The sequence below is a fragment of the Salvelinus alpinus genome, chromosome 1 (genome assembly GCF_045679555.1).
Source record: "Salvelinus alpinus chromosome 1, SLU_Salpinus.1, whole genome shotgun sequence".
Lineage (NCBI taxonomy): Eukaryota > Metazoa > Chordata > Actinopteri > Salmoniformes > Salmonidae > Salvelinus > Salvelinus alpinus.
The window spans coordinates 54,061,852-54,080,408 of record NC_092086.1 but is presented as its reverse complement, the minus strand read 5'-3'; the positions used below and the strand labels follow the sequence as shown (position 1 = coordinate 54,080,408).

General features: G+C 39.4%; 2 protein-coding genes across 2 annotated transcripts; both read right to left on the bottom strand.

The window, feature by feature from the left end:
- Nucleotides 1-7,798: 7,798 nt before the first annotated feature.
- Nucleotides 7,799-9,367, bottom strand: LOC139580680 (interferon a3-like). Its single transcript, XM_071409588.1, has 5 exons — nt 9,233-9,367; nt 8,890-8,964; nt 8,610-8,759; nt 8,221-8,298; nt 7,799-7,888 (listed from the first exon to the last, which is right to left on the bottom strand). The coding sequence occupies exons 1-5, from the start codon at nt 9,365-9,367 to the stop codon at nt 7,799-7,801; spliced, it is 528 nt and encodes a 175-aa protein (XP_071265689.1).
- A 4,787-nt stretch (nt 9,368-14,154) lies between these two features.
- Nucleotides 14,155-15,254, bottom strand: LOC139580668 (interferon alpha-7-like). Its single transcript, XM_071409562.1, has 5 exons — nt 15,129-15,254; nt 14,946-15,032; nt 14,671-14,820; nt 14,482-14,574; nt 14,155-14,380 (listed from the first exon to the last, which is right to left on the bottom strand). The coding sequence occupies exons 1-5, from the start codon at nt 15,252-15,254 to the stop codon at nt 14,273-14,275; spliced, it is 564 nt and encodes a 187-aa protein (XP_071265663.1). The 3' UTR covers nt 14,155-14,272.
- Between the last annotated feature and the right edge of the window lie 3,303 nt (nt 15,255-18,557).

Below are 18,557 nucleotides of genomic sequence, written 5' to 3'. Positions count from 1 at the left end.
TCAATGTCCCTGATTGAGTCTGTAATACTAACATGTTTCAAGCAGACCACCATAGTCCCTGTGCCCAAGAACACTAAGGCAACCTGACTAAATGACTACAGACCCGTGGCACTCACGTCCGTAACCATGAATTGCTTTGAAAGACTGGTCATGGCTCACATTAACACCATTATCCCAGAAACCCTAGACCAACTCCAATTTGCATACTGCCCAAACGGATCCACAGATTATGCAATCTCTATTGCGCTCCACACCGCCCTTTCCCACCTGGACAAAAGGAACACCTACGTGAGAATGCTATTCATTGACTATAGCTCAACGTTCAACACCATTGTATTCTCAAAGCTCATCACTAAGCTAATGATCCTGTGACTAAACACCTCCCTCTGCAACTGGATCCTGGACTTCCTGACGGGCTGCCCAGGTGGTGAGGGTAGGTAGCAACACATCCGCCACCCTGATCCTCAACAATGTAATCAGTCCCCTCCTGTACTCCCTGTTCACCCACGACTGCGTGGCCAGGCATGACTCCAACACCATCATTAAGTTTACAGACGACACAGTGGAAGGCCTGATCACCGACAATGACGAGACAGCCTATAGGGAGGAGGTCAGAGACCTGGCCGGGTGGTGCCAGAATAACAACCTATCGCTCAACGTAATCAAGACAAAGGAGATGATTGTGGACTACAGGAAAAGGAGGACCGAGCACGACCCCATTCTCATCGACGGGGCTGTATGTGAGCTGGTTGAGAGCTTCAAGTTCCTTGGTGTCCACATCACCAACAAACTAGAATGGTCCAAACACACCAAGACAGTCCTGAAGAGGGCACAACAAAGCCTATTCCCCTCAGGAAGCTAAAAAGATTTGTCATGGGTCCTCAGATCCTTAAAAGGATTTATTCAGCTGCAACATCGAGAGCATCCTGACAGGTTGCATCACTGCCTGGTATGGTAACTGCTCGGCCTCCGACCGCAAGGCACTACAGAGGGTAGTGCGTAAGGCCCAGTACATCACTGGTGCTAAACTGCTTGCCATCCAGGACCTCTACACCAGGCGGTGTCAGAGGAAGAACCTAAATATTGTCAAAGACCCCGGTCACCACAGTCATAGACTGTTCTCTCTACTACCGCATGGCAAGCGGGACCGGAGCGCCAAGTCTAGGACCAAAAGGCTTCTCAACAGCTTTTACCCCCAAGCCATAAGACTCCTGAACAGGTAATCAAATGGCTACCCGGACTATTTGCATTGTCCCGCCCCGCCAACCCCTCTTTTACGCTACTGCTACTCTCTGTTTATCATATATGCATAGTCACTTTAACCATACCTACATGTACATACTACCTCAATTAGCCCGACTAACCAGTACCTGTATATAGCATTGCTACTGTATATAGCCTCGCTGCTGTTATTTTTAAATGTCTCTTTACTGTTGTTTTGACTTCTTTACGTATCTATTGTTCACCTAATACTTATTTTTTGCTTAAAAAATGCACTGTGGGTTAGGGCTTGTAAGTAAGCATTTCACTATAAGGTCTACACCGGTTGTATTCGTCGCACGTGACAAATGCACTTTGATTGATTTGATTTGATAGGGAAGGTATAAAACATTCCTTTGTGGCGAAGAAGGCTGCATGATTCAGGCTTTTGCTTCCCTTTATAAGTCCAACTTTTCAGTGGGTGATTCTTAATTATGCTATTGTGAAATGAATAAGAATGTTTTTTTGTCCAGCAAGTTAACAGTTTTCATACATGTCTTTGCAGACAATTGCATTGGAGCAATGCATTTCATGAGGTCAGAAAGCAGTACTTCAGCAGGCAATATTGAATATGAAAAACGAATATAACAGTAGCCTATTTCTACAATGTTGCAGGGCTCTATCTTAGCAAATGAGGGCCATGGTAAATATTGTGGACATTGCACACCACATTTTTCAGATTCTGTGTAGGGTTAACCAGACAGTTGTTTCAATAGGCGTAGCACAGCGATCACATTTTGCTCACACAACGTGACTTTCCTTTAATCAGGTAGTTCAATCTGAAGCATGACTGTTCGGTGTTAATATTGCACATCTTTGAAATAAAAAAAGCATTTTATTAACAGAGTGACTGGTAGTGTTGAATGAAGGCTAAAGCCGAACCGCCTCTAAAAAAAATATGTATTTATTTATTTCACCTTTATTTAACCAGGTAGGCAAGTTGAGAACAAGTTCTCATTTACAATTGCGACCTGGCCAAGATAAAGCAAAGCAGTTCGACACATACAACAACACAGAGTTACACATGGAGTAAAACAAACATACAGTCAATAATACAGTAGAAGAATAAGTCTATTTACAATGTGAGCAAGTGAGGTGAGATAAGGGAGGTGAAGGCAAAAAAAAGGCCATGGTAGCGAAGTAAATACAATATAGCAAGTAAAACACTGGAATGGTAGATTTGCAGTGGAAGAATGTGCAAAGTAGAGATAGAAATAATGGGGTGCAAAGGAGCAAAATAAATAAATAACAGTAGGGAAAGAGGTAGTAGTTTGGGCTAAATTATAGATGGGCTATGTACAGGTGCACTAATCTATGCGCTGCCCTGACAGCTGGTGCTTAAAGCTAGTGAGGGAGATAAGTGTTTCCAGTTTCAGAGATTTTTGTAGTTCGTTCCAGTCATTGGCAGCAGAGAACTGGAAGGAGAGGCGGCCAAAGGAAGAGTTGGTTTTGGGGGTGACCAGAGAGATATACCTGCTGGAGCGCGTGCTACAGGTGGGTGCTGCTATGGTGACCAGCTAACCGAGATAAGGGGGGACTTTACCTAGCAGGCTCTTGTAGATGACCTGGAGCCAGTGAGTTTGGCGACGAGTATGAAGCGAGGGCCAGCCAACGAGAGTATACAGGTCGCAGTGGTGGGTAGTATATGGGGCTTTGGTGACAAAACGGATGGCACTGTGATAGACTGCATCCAATTTATTGAGTAGGGTATTGGAGGCTATTTTGTAAATGACATCACCGAAGTCGAGGATTGGTAGGATGGTCAGTTTTACAAGGGTATGTTTGGCAGCATGAGTGAAGGATCGAGAGTAAAATCGAGAGTAAAGTTCGGTGATATTGGCTTTAATTTGCGATTCATTCTTATTACATTGATTCGGTAAATTCCAAAGGGATCTTCATACAGTTTGTTCATTTCTGGTTGATAAAATAGTATTTGCCCCAGATTAGCCTTTATTAGGCGCTTACCAAGACGACGAAAATGATGACGATGATGTGTGAGTTTGGCCTAATGTGAACGAGTAGGAAAGTCACATTGATATATATACTCAGATAATGATGATGATGATGATGATGGTGATGTGATGATGACGACGTTAATTGGAGATGTAGGTTTCTGATTATGCCGTTTTTATATTTAGCATTTATCTTATTTCACTTTGTAACAATGAACTGATCGTGGAATTGATTGAACAAGATTGTATGCCTATCAACAAATGAATTATTATTTTAAACGTCAGAAGAATTTCACTTTCTTTGTCCAGTCAATGAATTACATATCGTTTAAATGGGTCAGCAGGTTTATTTTGGTAGCCTACAGTCAGTCGTGTTATGAAAGAAAAATATTACATCTGCTCATGTGTGGTGCATAGACTCGAGTAGAATCTGTAGATCCTTCAATTTCCACACGATTTCATTTCGAACATCCTCCCAAGTACAAAAGCTGTTGTCCTGAAACGACGAAACCCCCACAGTAAATTGAAATGAGTAAATGGAAGACGGAAAAAGTGATTCAAATTAAACCATTCAATATAGGCTTCTGTGTTATTTTAGTATTTTTCTTTAGATGTTGCTTCATTTTGCTGAAGTAAGGTTTTGTAGAACGACGTAGTGTCTCCATGAAAAGGTGTCCAATGGTAGAGTTCTTATCTGCATGAGAATTCTGCATTTTATATAAGCGAAGATATTTCAATTTGCAGGCAAAAAATCATACTCAGACATTCAGATACATTTGTTGTCTGTCGGAAAATTATATTTCTAAAGTAATCTAGGTGACTTTTATTCCATGACAGAGGCTGAAGAGGTTTACCAAATATCTTTCTCACTTGACCTAAAATGACTTATGCAGTCAAAACCATCTCTCTCTGTTGGGAAAAATAAATGGATGTAAATCGTAGTGCTATAAAATCATTCCATTGAAGAAAATTATTTGGCTTCTGCAAATGTTACAGATGTAACCTATCTGTTGATAATGAGGGTTTTCGAATAACACATTCATGTTGAATTCGATGTTCAAGTTCTCTTGCAAGCACTGAACCGGAAAACGACCACCCTAGGTATTTAAAACATGATATGGTCAGCCAAGATGTCAATTGTGCCCAGATTTAGAAATTAGGCTGCGTCTCGTGCTCGAACACAATCATCAATGGTTTATGTCAGTTTGATGCTGTGCTTATTTGGGATTTTGAGACGAGCATCGTTCCATGTGCATCCCATCGTTGGATACACCGTACATATGCTAAATGAAACACTCCACCATGTCAAACTGGTTATCATGCATGATGGTCGGCTATATAAATTCTCACAAAGTATTCGAAAGATCGGTCTGGAATCTGAGACAAGCATCAATATGTAGCCTATACCTAACAGCCAACCGAGGTGGGACAACCGAGTAGCCTAGCTGTGTGACTCACCATAAATAAGCCTTATGATAAGACTGTAAAGAAAGTTGGTTTCATAAGTTAACCCGGTGTATCGAAACCTTCCCTTGTAGCCTACAAACGTCAGTGGTGATCTTCAATTGAAAAAATATACTTTACTCAACCAAAAGAACATATGATGATCCACTCTAGACAAGTTTCTCTCGGTGGAAATTGCGTTTATTGAGTTTACACGTTGCATTCATTAACAGTTTTATGTGCCAAGTCATTGGATGATCATATATATATATATATATTTTTACAAATACACAAAACATACTTAAAACCATTTAGATACATATAAGTATCATAACAAATAATGTAAACACACATACACACCATTATAGATGTTATGTCAAATAACCTCACACCATTAAATAATTGGATATATATATCTACAATATCTCTATTCTATCCAGGAATTCCAAGCCGTCTGAAAGGACTGTGGACTGCCTCGTAGGCGTATGTAACACATATTTTTCTCTAAACTATTATCTATTTAAGTATTGCTTGTTTTTTGTCTTTTTTTCCATGTTTTCTTTCCATGTCTTTTTTCTTATTTCCCCCCCGATTATAGTAAGACATACAGGTGTTTAATACATTGGACAGACTTTATAAATAAACATCCCATAATGTGAAGTGGGAGATAAAAAGTTCCTGGACCCCCAGATTATCCTCTACTCCTCACCCAGACCCCCCCCCCCCCCCCCCCCCCCTTCATCCTACTGCCCCAGTGTGACTGAAACACAAAAACAAACAAGAAAAACAGTAACCACCACATAATACAAAAACACATAAAAAATAAGTCAACTTATTGTGAAGTGGAAGAGTCGAAGGTCAATAATGGCTCAGTAGCGAAATGGTAGGCTACAAAAGCAACAGAACTGGACCACTGAGTGCTGAAGAGCGTAGTACGTAAAAATCGTCTCTCCTTGGTTGCAACACTCACTACTGAGTTCCAAACTGCCTCTGGAAGCAATGTCAGCACAAGAACTGTTCTTCGAGAGCTTCATGAAATGGGTTTTCATGGCCGAGCAGCCGCACACAAGCCTAAGATCATCATGCGCAATGCCAAGCGTTGGCTGGAGTGGTGTCAAGCTCGCTGCAATTGGACTCTGGAGCAGTGGAAACACGATTTCTGTAGTGATGAATCGTGCTTCACTATCTGGCAGTCCGATGGACAAATCTGAGTTTGGCGGATGCCAGTAGAACGCTACCTGCCCGAATGCATAGTGCCAACTGTAAAGTTTGGTGGAGGAGGCATAGTGGTCTGGGGCTGTTTTTCATGGTTCGGGCTAGGCCCCTAGCTCCAATGAAGGGAAATGTTAACACTACAGCATACAATGACATTCTAGACAATTCTGTGCTTCCAACTTTGAGGCAACAGTTTAGGGAAGGCCATTCCTGTTTCAGCCTGATAATGCCCCAGTACACCAAGCAAGGTCCATACAGAAATGGTTTGTCGAGATTGGTGTGGAAGAACTTGACTGGCTTGCACCGAGCCCTGATATCAACCCCATTGAACACCTTCGGGATGAAATGGAACACCGACTGCGATCCAGGCCTAATCGCTCAACATCAGTGCCCGACCTCACTAATGCTCTTTTGGCTGAATAGAAGCAACTCCCCGCAGCAATGTTCCAAGTAACATCTAGTGGAAAGCATTCCCATAAGAGTGGAGGCTACTCTAGCAGCAAAGGGGGGAATGAGATGTTCGATGAGCAGGTGTCCACATACTTTTGGTCATGTGGTGTATAAACTTAAAGTAGAATTATCATGTGACTGACGATCAGCAACAAGTTTAATCTGCATCCCTCAGATGGTTAGATAAATCCACTGTCATTGGTTTTAGACAAGAACGAAATTTGGAAAATTTATACAAAATACATTTCATTCACAAGTCGTGGAAATTACCACTAAGGACCCCAAAGTCAAGCTTAAATGAATGTATGTTTATTCACGCCAGCGGAGAGATTACAGACAAACAGCGCTTCATGTGGAAGTTAGTCAGAAGCACTAACGAGGTATTTCCCCCTCAGGAATATTTATACTATCGCTTCGGGTTACACAAAGATAACCAAGTGTCTCCTTTCTCAATACCTCAGGAATATTTATACTATCGCTTCGGGTTACACAAAGATAACCAAGTGTCTCCTTTCTCAGCAAAGCGTTTGCTTTCAGAGACCGGATGCGGAGGAGGACAACACCTGGCAACCACAGTCTGGGTGTTCAGACAATATTTTCCCTCCCGCTGAGTCGACCTTGTGAGAGCAATCCTCAGACACCCGGTCTGTCTACAACAGGCGCATTTCTAAGTATTAAACAGGTCAAACATGTAGAATAAGCAGTGGTGTAAATTACTTAAGTAAAAATACATTAAAGAACTACTTAAGACATTTTTGCGGTATCTGTACTTTACTCTACTATTTATATTTTTGACTACATTTACTTTTACTTCATTACATTAAGAAAATATTGTTATTTTTACTCCATACATTTTCCTTGACAACCAAAAGTACTCGTAACATTTTTAATGCTTATTAGGACAGGACAATTGTCCAATTCATGCACTTATCAACAGTACATCCCTGGTCATCCCTACTATCTCTGGTTAAGAAAACAAGAACATGGTGACGTCTGGATTGCTTAATATAAGGAATTGGAAATACTTTATAATTTTCCTTTGATACTTAAGTATATTTTTGCAATAACATTTACTTTTGATACTTAAGTATAACCAAATACTTTTACTCTAGTAGAATTTTACTTGCTGACTTTTACTTTTACTTGAGTCATTTTCTATTAAGGTATCTTTACTTTTACCCAAGTATTACAATTGGGTACTTTTTCCACCACTGAGAATAAGTGTGAGACACTGAAAAAGCAGAAAGAGACACAGTAAAATTCAAATAGACACGTTTTCAATATTAATTTTTTAACAGGTTTTTAAGTAGACAGGTAATACAGTTTTGTTCAACACAGGTACAAAAGGGAAATGTATAAAAATTCAAAACAATAAATGATGCATTTAAATATAATAAATAGACTGACAGGGTCCCACATGATTGTATTCGTGCTTTATAAACTGGTAAGGGCGTAGCTTCTGAGATGAGTCCGGATGATCAGTGAATCTTTGCCTGAAAAATATCCAATCTTTCCAGATGATGTTTCGTCTCTTTCCTGATGAGCTCCCATGCCAGTGCACTGTAGTTCTGAAAAACTGTACATATTAGTGGTATGGACTTTCTAGTCATATAATGATCATATTGTCTTGAACAACAAAGGGCTGGGGCCGTATGTAATAATAATAATAATAATGTATGAAGCATGTCAGAGTAGGAGTGCTGATTAAGGATCAGTTTAGTCTTTTAGATCACTATAAATAAGGCAGAGGAGACCTGATACTAGATCAGCACTTCTCTGAGATGCTTAATACATATGTCCCTAGAACCCAAAAAATGTTTCAAAACTGCTCCTGCTTAGCCTAGTTTATATTCATTTGATTAGATGTATTAAACACGTTGCCATCCGAAAACAAACTCACCATTTTTCTCAGAACCATCCTATTCAAGTTCTTGAAGTAACGTTTCAGTCTCCTCTCAGGTATCTTGGCAGGTGATACCTGTTGGACAAGATTAAAACATTAGCCTCCCACTGAACATAATAGCCTACATAGATTTTCTCACTTGTACAGTTAGAAGTCTACAGCTTAAACAGGGCTCTCCAACCCTGTTCCTGGAGAGATACGGTCCTTTAGGTTTTCACTACAATCCTCATCTAGCACAGCCGATTAATCAGCTGGTTGATAAACTGAATCAGGTTAGTTACAACTGGGGTTGGAGCGAAAACCTACAGGAGGGAGGTTCTCCATGAACAGGGTTGGAGAGCCCTGACCGAAACAGGGATTATACTTTAAATAGACCCGTTACTTACACAGGACTTAAGGTTCTCAAATTGGCGTTCGAGAATGTTGAGGAAATTGTCCAGCTTTTTCTTGTCCCAAGTGACAGCCTTCATATTCCCATCAAACAGTTTTGTGATTTGATAGATGGTCTCGTTCCGGAATCTGACTTGGTCCTCAAACTACACATGAACATGTAAAAAGAAGATTAGAAACAGTATAGTCTTCAATTATGCCATCAATGTAACGTTGGGTCAAGACCGCTATACTAAAGCATATCAGAACATGAAAAGTCAAAATTCTAGTTTTTACCTCAGCATCATCTATGTGTCTGTAAAGTGATGTTGGGAAAAAGACAGGGGCATCCTGCTCTGTGATATCTCCTCCCTGGAATACAACCAATATTGTATTTTAAGTCACGCGTCTAAAAGTATAGCTTATACTGCAAGGACAGTATAGGCCTAATGTATATAGCCTCTCGTGATCGCTCTGTCATTATAGTCTAGCGCCCTTTTAATATGGCTATTCAAATATAGATTACAGTCTTCTAACACAGAGGCTAAACATGAAACATATGACTATTTTGCTTGGTTGGTTGTTTTGCTGTCCTTAATACATGCATTCAGTCTCCTCTTACAGTGTGCTGATAACTCACCATCTGGTCCAGCAGTGAAAGGTATTCTGCGCTCAAGTGGCCGTAGTGGTGTCGGATCCAGTCACAGCAATGACACACGCTCTGCATACTGCAAATAATAAGAAAAATACACGTCCAACTCTGCATTGTATACATTGTAAATAGTCGTTTGCTTCGCTCTTAGTTTTCCTGTTGAGTTTGAACATTTTGGCTCTGTTAATGAGTTTTATGTGGAGTTGGGAAAGGGAAAGCTGTATGGAGAATTTCCCCGATTATCCTAACGGAGGCGGGGACTTTAACTCTTCAGACTCTAGCACATGCAGCCAAAGGAATTCCATGCCTGGTCCTTCTTCTGGACGACCAAATCCCAGCGTTGAATTGTAGTTTAACCACGATAATGTAGGTTATTATATTGAGATATAGGCTATTCGAGAGAATAAGCTATATGTGAGCTAGGCTTTTAACAGCAAAAAAAAATAAACTTTATAAAAAAGTCTGATAACAAAATCGTCGAAGTCGAAATAAAACCCAAACTTAAGACATTTACCCACATAATAAATACATTTAGTGGGTTTCGATCTAAGTTAGTCCGAAATATTTTTTCGCGGGGTTCTTGCAAGCAGACACGGCGCCAGGATTTTTTCTCTCCGGAGGCTGAGGGGGGGGGCTTGCCCAATACGCGGGGGTGCTAAGAAAATAGTCGATTTTCATGACTTCAGAGTTATAAGGATGTTCTCGTTTTTTTTTCAATAAAAGCAGATATGACACACAGCACATTGATATAAATGTAGTTTTTAATTGAATTTAGCCAAAGAATATTCAACAAAATAGCCATAAGCCTAATACAAGTGACCAGAAGGCAATGACAAAAACGTCTTTCACCTGCAAAACGTCTTTCATCAGCACCGGACAGCGCCCATGCAACACAGGCTGGCCCATGCACTGAGGTCTTTCAGCAATAACAACACAATACATCAATACATACGCAAAATGCGACAACAACAAGAAGTGCATTCATTTCATATGCATAATCAGACAACTGTGCATTGGTAATAATGTTTCGGATGAAATGGTTTATCACAACGTCAGAAATGAAATGAATAATATCCAAAGTGCAGCCACAACGAGAAGTGCAATGCATTTAGCCTATATATGCCTGTTAACTGTGTCACACACTTGTAAAACGAACTGGCTATCATCACAATCTTAGTGATTACATTTTTATTTGAAAAATACTTGTAGGCCGACAATATGCATCCGACTTCTTGTTCCATCCAGATCCACACCACCGGACAGGCGCGCTCTGTCAATAAATAAAAGGCCTTTCAGTTGCAAATTCATAATAATAGATGAGGCTACGACAGGCGCACAATATACAAAATTACCCAACTTAATACCACATAATAATATGCTATGGCATATTTATAATAAATTAATCAGTTACTCACCAAGTGTTGCTTTATAGAAGAACATGCGTCTGTTGTTGTGGTTCATTACAAATGAGTTCTTTCTGCGTGTATGGACAGGCAGGCAAGGTCGCTGAGTCGAGTGTTGGCCATTCTGTTTCTCAGGTAGGTTTTTACACGCAGCATGCAGGAAAAACTGCGCTCACATGACGCAGAGGTTACTGGCAATGTGACAGAAATGCGTCAAAGTTTATAGATGTCCACGAAGTAGTCTCTGTAAGGTTTAAGCATGGACAGGAACTCCAGTGTGCTCCTAAATGTTTCGCCCTGTTCTTTTTTTTTTATTTCCAACTGCTCTCATATACTCTCAGTTCTCTCGGACTATTTTCGAATGTCCATCACTTAGAGCATTGCATATTGTTGAGCCAGACTCTTTCTGAATAGTCCACTCATTCCACGCTATCATTGCATATTTATGCTTAACACTAGCATTGAGTGTCTTGAACGAACTGGTCGCTTTCTTCCAGTTCTGGTAGCCATCGTGGGTAAATGCCGCCTTCTCTCCGCCATGGTTTCCTGGACGTTGAAAGTGGCGTCATGCAAAGCAGAAAGCACGGTCATTTGAAATAGAATATTCCAGCCATTTGTAATCCTCATACCATCTACGATTGAAGTAGCGATCCTGCTGTCCAACATTTGTGGCTGGATAACACCGAAGACAGCGCTTTGGTTCTTCAACAGGTAACTAACTGGTTTAAATCAGAGGGAGCATCTAGCAGCTACGAACTGCTCTGGTGCTCCCTCGCGTCGTGGCTCACAGGTTTCTCTCTCCGACTCATCTTTCTTATCTCCCTATTCTTCTTTGGCCCCCTCTGAGACAGGGTCTGGGTCTGGATTTTCAATGTCTATCAACACTCTTCTCTTGATCAGAAAACGGTCCATTGCAACGGGGCGAGATGGGCGAATAGCTAGCTTGAAGCTAGCTCACATAACGTAGCCTAACGTGCGCGAGCACACACACACACACACACAAGACAGTTAATTAGCATTACAGTTCACATAATGTTATCCTAATGTGCATCTAAAACTAGAACAATGGAACAAAGATTTTCATTATTTTCATTATTTCCTCATTAAGCCGCAAATGTAGAAATGACTTGTCTGTCCTTGAAACCAGGTCCACCACTTGGGTTCCTCCTCCTGAAGTTTCAACTTGTGTTCTAGAGGTAAATGAACAAACCAATATTGATCCTACAGTGACAGCTTAAAGTGAATTGATTTCATCAAAGTGTTAGTGTTGGTTAGTTATGATTTTACTGGTGAGATTATTGAAAGAATGATGTGAAATAAAAACAGGCAATGTAATAAACGGATCTTTCCTCCCAACAGCTAAAGGTCCTGAAGCTTCTGCACATGTGCAGGACCCCCAACTCCACACAGTCTCCTCTCCATTCATAGAGAACAGGCTAGGCTACTGTGGCGAATGGTGCTCATTTAATAAAGTTAGATCAAAGTTGAATCTATTTCTGCAAGATCACATAATGATAGTTTTCTACATAACAGAACCAAATATAATAGCGTAGTATAACGTTACTGTGAGACAAAAAGAAAAACACCTAATTTCTCATGAAATTTGAGGACGATTGTGCTGCTAGGCAAAAATATGTGATTTGATTGAAACTAAACAGGTAGGCTATGCTACAGTTTGTTAACACCATCTGCTCTAAAATTCACTCATTGTACATCATTTAAAACAACACAATAGGCTACTACGAAACTGTAGCCTACAACTCAAGAAAATATAAATGCATATCCTCATGAAACTGATTGAGATCAATTGGTTGGTATGCAGATTCTGCATGACGGTACACTGGAAACATTTGAAGAGTTATTATTCACAATTGACTGTGAGAAATGTGAAGGGAGGTTCTCTACGAGGGAGGTTCTCTTTCTTAACCTCAAAGTCCACTATTGTGGCTAATCCTTATTGTGTCTAGCTTCACATAGATGGGTCCGACCAGCATTAATCAAATAAGAACTGTTTTATAAATGATGGTGATTTTAGATGATGACAACTAGTCATATAGTTAGCCAACCAACTATAGCTACATATTATGTCGTTTTTCTATGTGGAAGAACATTGTTTGCATCCATCAGCTAGCTAGCTTTTTTTATGACCAGCACTGTAGGTGCGCGAGACAACTTTAGCAGCATCATAGCATACGTATCGAAGAATCCTTGTGACATATGTAATACGAGTGATAGTGTAATCAGTGTGTAATTACTACGTAAAAAATATATGCTTAATTATGCTGTTGTGAAATGAATAAGAATGTTTTTTGTCCAGCAAGTTAACAGTTTTCATACATGTCTTTGCGGAGAATTGCATCGGAGCAATGCATTTCATGAGGTCAGAAAGCAGTAATTCATCAGGCAAAATTGAATATGAAAACTAATAAAACAGTAGCCTATTTATACAATGTTGCAGGGCTCTATATTAGCAAATGAGGGCCATGGTCAATATTGTGGACATTGCACACCACATTTTTCAGATTCTATGTAGGGTTAACCGGACAGATGTTTCAATAGGCGAGGCACAGCGATCACATTTTGCTCACACGTTAAGTCTGATGTGACTTTATTTTAATCAGGTAGTTCAATCTGAAGCATGACTGTTCAGTGTTAATATTGCACATCTTTGAAATAAAACTCATTTTCTTGACAGAGTGACTGGTAGTGTTGAATGAAGGCTAAATCCGACCCGCCTCTAAAATGGAGAGGTGGTTTTGTCTTTACTTTTTCATTTTCTCTCATGCGTTTCATTCTTATTACATTGATTCGGTAAATTCCAACTTTTTACAGTTTGTTAATTTCTGGTTGATTAAAGAGTATGTGCCGTAGATTAGGCGCCTACCATGACGACGAAAATGATGACGATGATGTGTGAGTTTGGCCTAATGTGAATGAGTAAGAATGTCACATTGATATATAGTCTCATATAATGATGATGATGATGGTGATGTGATGAGGACGACGTTAATTGGAAATGTAGGTTTCTGATTATACAGATTTTATATTAAGCATTTATCTCATGAAACCTTGTAAAAATGAACTGATCATGGCATTGATAGAACAACATTGTATGCCTATCAACAAATAAATTCGTATTGGAGCTCAGAGTACAACGTTCAAAACTGGCCCGCCCTATCCAGTGCTAAAACACACTTAATTGAAAAAAGGCTTTTGAATACAACTACATTTTGAGAAGATACAGTTGACAATGTTTTTAGGTCTTTCCTTAATGGATTAGTAGGCTAAAGGACTAATTGTACTGACATCCATATGTCCTGAGCATGTTTAATACAAATCTGAATGTTCACACATCGATTGACTGGGCTACAGAATGAGCAGTCAGATTAATAATATTTAAAAGTAAACAAATGTTTATTAACTTAACATTTGATGAAGAGCAACATATTTTCAAATAGATAAATCAATTACATTCATAAATAGGCATACATGAATAAATAACCTTGATAAATAAATAAATACATGTATAATGTTGCTGTTTGACGTTGCACATGACATGATTGTAGAATAGTAGGCTTTTAAAATCAAACACAATTGTAAAACTCAATTTTAAAAATGTTAAAATTCATGTTCTGTTGGCCCACAGAAGGCTATCAGAGTTGTGTTCCAGAATGAACTGTAGGGTGTACAGGAGCTCTTTTCGAACCACTTCCCAGGCGCAGAAATTGAAATTCTGTGAAAATACAAATAAACTGTTAGGGCTATGTAGGGTAATATTGTATGTAGAGATATTATCAAAAAAATATGTCTATTTGTGTTTAACCTATAGTCTACCTTTTCTTTTAGGACTGCTGCAATGTTCCCAAAGTACGTATTCAGTCCTTCTGCTCTGATGAGATAATCACTTGTATCCACACTGCCCATCATCTGCCAGAAAGAAAAAGGCAGAAGATGAATAATAATAAAAATGTCACAATACCACAATTAAACAGTTAAGCTATCTGTGTTGGCATAGTAACTCACACATTTGCTCTCTTCAATCTGGCGGTATACAATATTCTGAAAATTCTCCAACTTCTGTTGGTCCCACTTAGTAGGCAGGTCGTCAGCTCCAAACAATGTGTCGATGTTCTTCAATGTCTCATAAATAGCCGTAGCACCACTGCTGCTCAACTGAAAAGGACAACAACAATAATTTCAAATAACATAAATGGCAGTTTAAAGGTATCTACTTTTTAGTGGTTGCAAATACTCTGTCATGCTGTAAAGAACACTTGGATATGCTCGCATGCCCTTACCTGTGGCGCGCCGGAGGTTGCAAATGCGGTGGCTGGGAATGCCATGAAGACATTCTCCTGCAGACACTCCAGAGGAAAATGTCCCCCCTGAAAGAAAGAGAAAACACAGCATTCACGTTGAGCTATTCAGTTAAACATAGTTGGATAATACATCTCAAGACAAAAGCAATATAAAAAACGTACCATGTCTCTCAGTAGGTTGTGGGTTATTCGCACCAGCTGTCCTTGTAGATGGCAAGGCATGGGCATGGAGCAAACTTGCGCAAGGCAGAGGAAGGCGCTCATCCAAGTGATAGTCTGAAGTGCCATTCTTATTGTAGTTAGATGATCTGCAGCAGATGATAATTGTTAGTTGAATATAATCCTGGAAACAATTCATTATTTGTATCCTGAAGCAATTATCAAATGATAGCATATTGTTGACTCACCTGTTGCCAGAAAAATTGCAAGTTTCCTCCAGTGTGAATGTGGTTTGTGTTCTGATCCCATATCTGCGGATTCATTTAAATAGCGAGGATTGAAAGGATGTACAAAAAGTGAAAGGGTGTCTCGCTAAATTATGTGTTAAAATGAATGAATTTGGGGAAGTTTTGCCGAGTGAACCGCAAGACCGGATTTCTCTTTCCTTGTGCTCCCACTTCCCTCTCATCGTGTTTCGAGTGTTCCTTCGTGGGAGGCACGTTATCCTAAGTAGGTTGAAAAGAAGTTACTCATAGCTGGCCTTGTGAACACTCAAACGTTTCTAAGAAAGACAGGGAAAAAGACCAACGACCTCTTAACTTCACAATGATTGCAGTAGATCTTTTCATGTCTTTAATGAACTAGTTAAGAACAAAATCTTATTTTCAATGAAGGTCTAGGAACAGCGGGTTAACTACCTTATTCAGGTGGCAGAACGCCAGATTCTTTCCCTTGCCAGCTCGAGGATTCGATCTTGCAAGTTGTTGGTTACTTGTCCAACGCGCTAACCACTAGGTTACCTACCGCCCCATTCATCAACACCAATATTAAACTAACTTTTATGGACTAAGGGTAGGCCTACTACAACGTTTGTTTTTTAATCACAAAACTGCTATTTGCTTGTTTGTTTGTCTCTCTCTCTCTGTGTGTGGGTGTGTGTCCGTGTCTGTGAGAGAGAGGGAGTGAGAGATGATGATTAAATATGATATCGTTCTGTTTGGATCTTCTGTCTTTAGTCCCATGCATGTCTATACATTTGAATTAAACTCTTGATAATAACTGATGATTAAATAGAAATTAAGCAGCATTTTATGACGTCCGTATCTGAATAATGAGGCTAACATTATCATTTGACTAGTTATTACTTTCGAGAGCAGGGATATTCCTATAAATAACCAATGTGCCAATGTGTTGTGGTAACGTTATCGTAGGCTTATTATTTTTTTTAAATATATCCTAATTCCTTATAATACTACTTTTCATCGTCTTGGATATGCTTAGTTAAAGGGGACATTTCTGCGATTGCTACATCCTATTTTGACTTTTAAATTAATGATACACAGGCTACCTATTGACGCTTGAAGAATATATCACTTTTAAATGCCTAATGAGCTTCGTTCACCTGTCTTACTTCAACAGAACCCAAAATGTACTTTTTTATGACATTGTTTGAAACTACATCTAAACAAACACTGTATGGCTTCAAAATGTAGTTACAATTATAATTTTGATCTCTTGGAGGGTCATTACTTGAGTAAATATCTCTCTGACTGATTACTTTTCTCGGACCTTATCAGCTATTTCTCGAACCTTATTAGCTATTTACCAAAATATTGGTTGAGTGACCACTATGTTGTTGTTTTGAACTGCATATTGCCTTTTAACAAATGAATGCATGAAAAACTGAATGGATGAATGCATGGATGACTGAATATGTAAATGAATACAAACAATATGATAATAGATGCATGTTTTTCTCTTAATTTTATTATATATAAATAAAGGAATAAATAAATACATAGCCTCTATTCCATTCAGGAATTCCAAGCCTCTTGAAAGGATTGCATCATAGGCCTACGTAAGGAATTGACCTCATTTATTCATTAATAGATATTAGGAGGATCCCTGATGCAACTTAAAAAGGTCTATATATATGACTAAGCTAAATCAATGAATTTTATTTTCATTTTTTACCCACCACCACGCTTCATTCAGGGGACTAAACTATTATCTATTAAAAGCTTGGTTTGTTTTATTTCCATTACTTTTTCTTATTTCTCCTTCAATCATAGTAAAACATTCGGGTGTTTAATACATTGGACAGACTTTATAAATAAACATCCCACAATGTCAAGTGGGAGATAAAAGTTCCTGGTCCACTACTACCCAGATCTCCCCACCTCCTTCAGTCCACTGCCCCAGTGTGATTACCACAAACAACCAGGAAAAACTAAAAGAATAGCAACAATTACAAAGTAGAGAAACAAATTCAAAATAAATTACACAAAGAAACAAAACAAGAATACCTAAACATAAAGTAGAATTATCATGTGACTGATCGGCAACCAACTAACAATGATAAGTAAGCAATTCTATCAATACCAAGATTATCATCACTAGCAATATGCTTGAATCGAATTTACAAAGAAATATTTTCCGAGGCTGAAGCGTGACAAGAAATAACTGCACTGAAAAAACAGCACCGTGGCGTTGTTCTTAGCTGCTTCTCTGCGTGCAGAACGACTGCTCTACTCTACTTCCTGTTTCCGTACAATCTAAGTACCAGAAAGCTCCACTAGGGGGTAATAAACACCATGGAACACAATGAAAATCCATATTAACCACTGTAATAAAATAATCCGTTATCTTCTAACAGGATGGCAGCCTGATATAAAGAAATTGTGCCACTATGAAATAAATCATGTATCAAGAAACAAATAATGTCCTTTCTTTATTTTTATATTTTGTCTCTAGGATGCTTCAACAAGAAGAACAACTTTCCTAACCTTTTTGTCAGTACTGGGAAAGGTTTTGACCACAAGCCCGACTGGCCAGTCATTTCTGTGCGACTGACTGTCTTTCAATAAGACAACATCTCCCACTTTTACATGTGTCTTTTCTGCGTCTCTGCAGCGTTGTCAGGTACTCCTGTCTCCACCTTTTCCAAAAGGTGTCAGCGAGACACTGGACTTGTTTCCACTGTTTTCCATGAAGGTCGTTCATGCTGAAGTATCCAGAAGGGGCTGAGGAAGTCCTGGTCTCTTGTGTCAGTAACATTGTGGGTGTGAGAATGGCAGGCATGTCAGGGTCGGTTAACACTGACACTAGGGGTCTCGCATTGATAATTTCCATAAGAGTGCTCAATGTGCTCATGTGTGAGATGAGTGGAGCCCGTCTGAAACAGCATAGCATCTGGCAACCCCAATGAGTTTCTCCCAAGAACCACCCATATGAGACGAGTGTGGGGGATTAAATATTTAAGTAGATCCCTTGTCTGAGAGGTATTTAGTCAGTTCTGAGTCATTTGTTTTTCGATTCCCAGTTCCCTGCAGGCACCTATGAAGTTTGAACCTCGATCAGAGCGTAACACTTTTGCTGGACCACGGACAGTGTGTTGATGAAGCTGGATGTGGACATGGATTCGATGAGCTC

Coding starts and splice junctions, on each gene's coding strand:
- LOC139580668 (XM_071409562.1), bottom strand. CDS start 15,254: ATGGCACTTCAGACTATCACTTGGATGAGCGCCTTCCTCTGCCTTGCG. Junction 14,821..14,945: donor CAACCTCCGGCGCGCCACAG/GTAAGGGCATGC, acceptor TGTCCTTTTCAG/TTGAGCAGCAGTGGTGCTAC. Junction 14,575..14,670: donor AGATTGAAGAGAGCAAATGT/GTGAGTTACTAT, acceptor TCTTTCTGGCAG/ATGATGGGCAGTGTGGATAC.
- LOC139580680 (XM_071409588.1), bottom strand. CDS start 9,367: ATGTATACAATGCAGAGTTGGACGTGTATTTTTCTTATTATTTGCAGT. Junction 8,965..9,232: donor TTTCACTGCTGGACCAGATG/GTGAGTTATCAG, acceptor GTTGTATTCCAG/GGAGGAGATATCACAGAGCA. Junction 8,299..8,609: donor TTGAGAACCTTAAGTCCTGT/GTAAGTAACGGG, acceptor CTTGTCCAACAG/GTATCACCTGCCAAGATACC.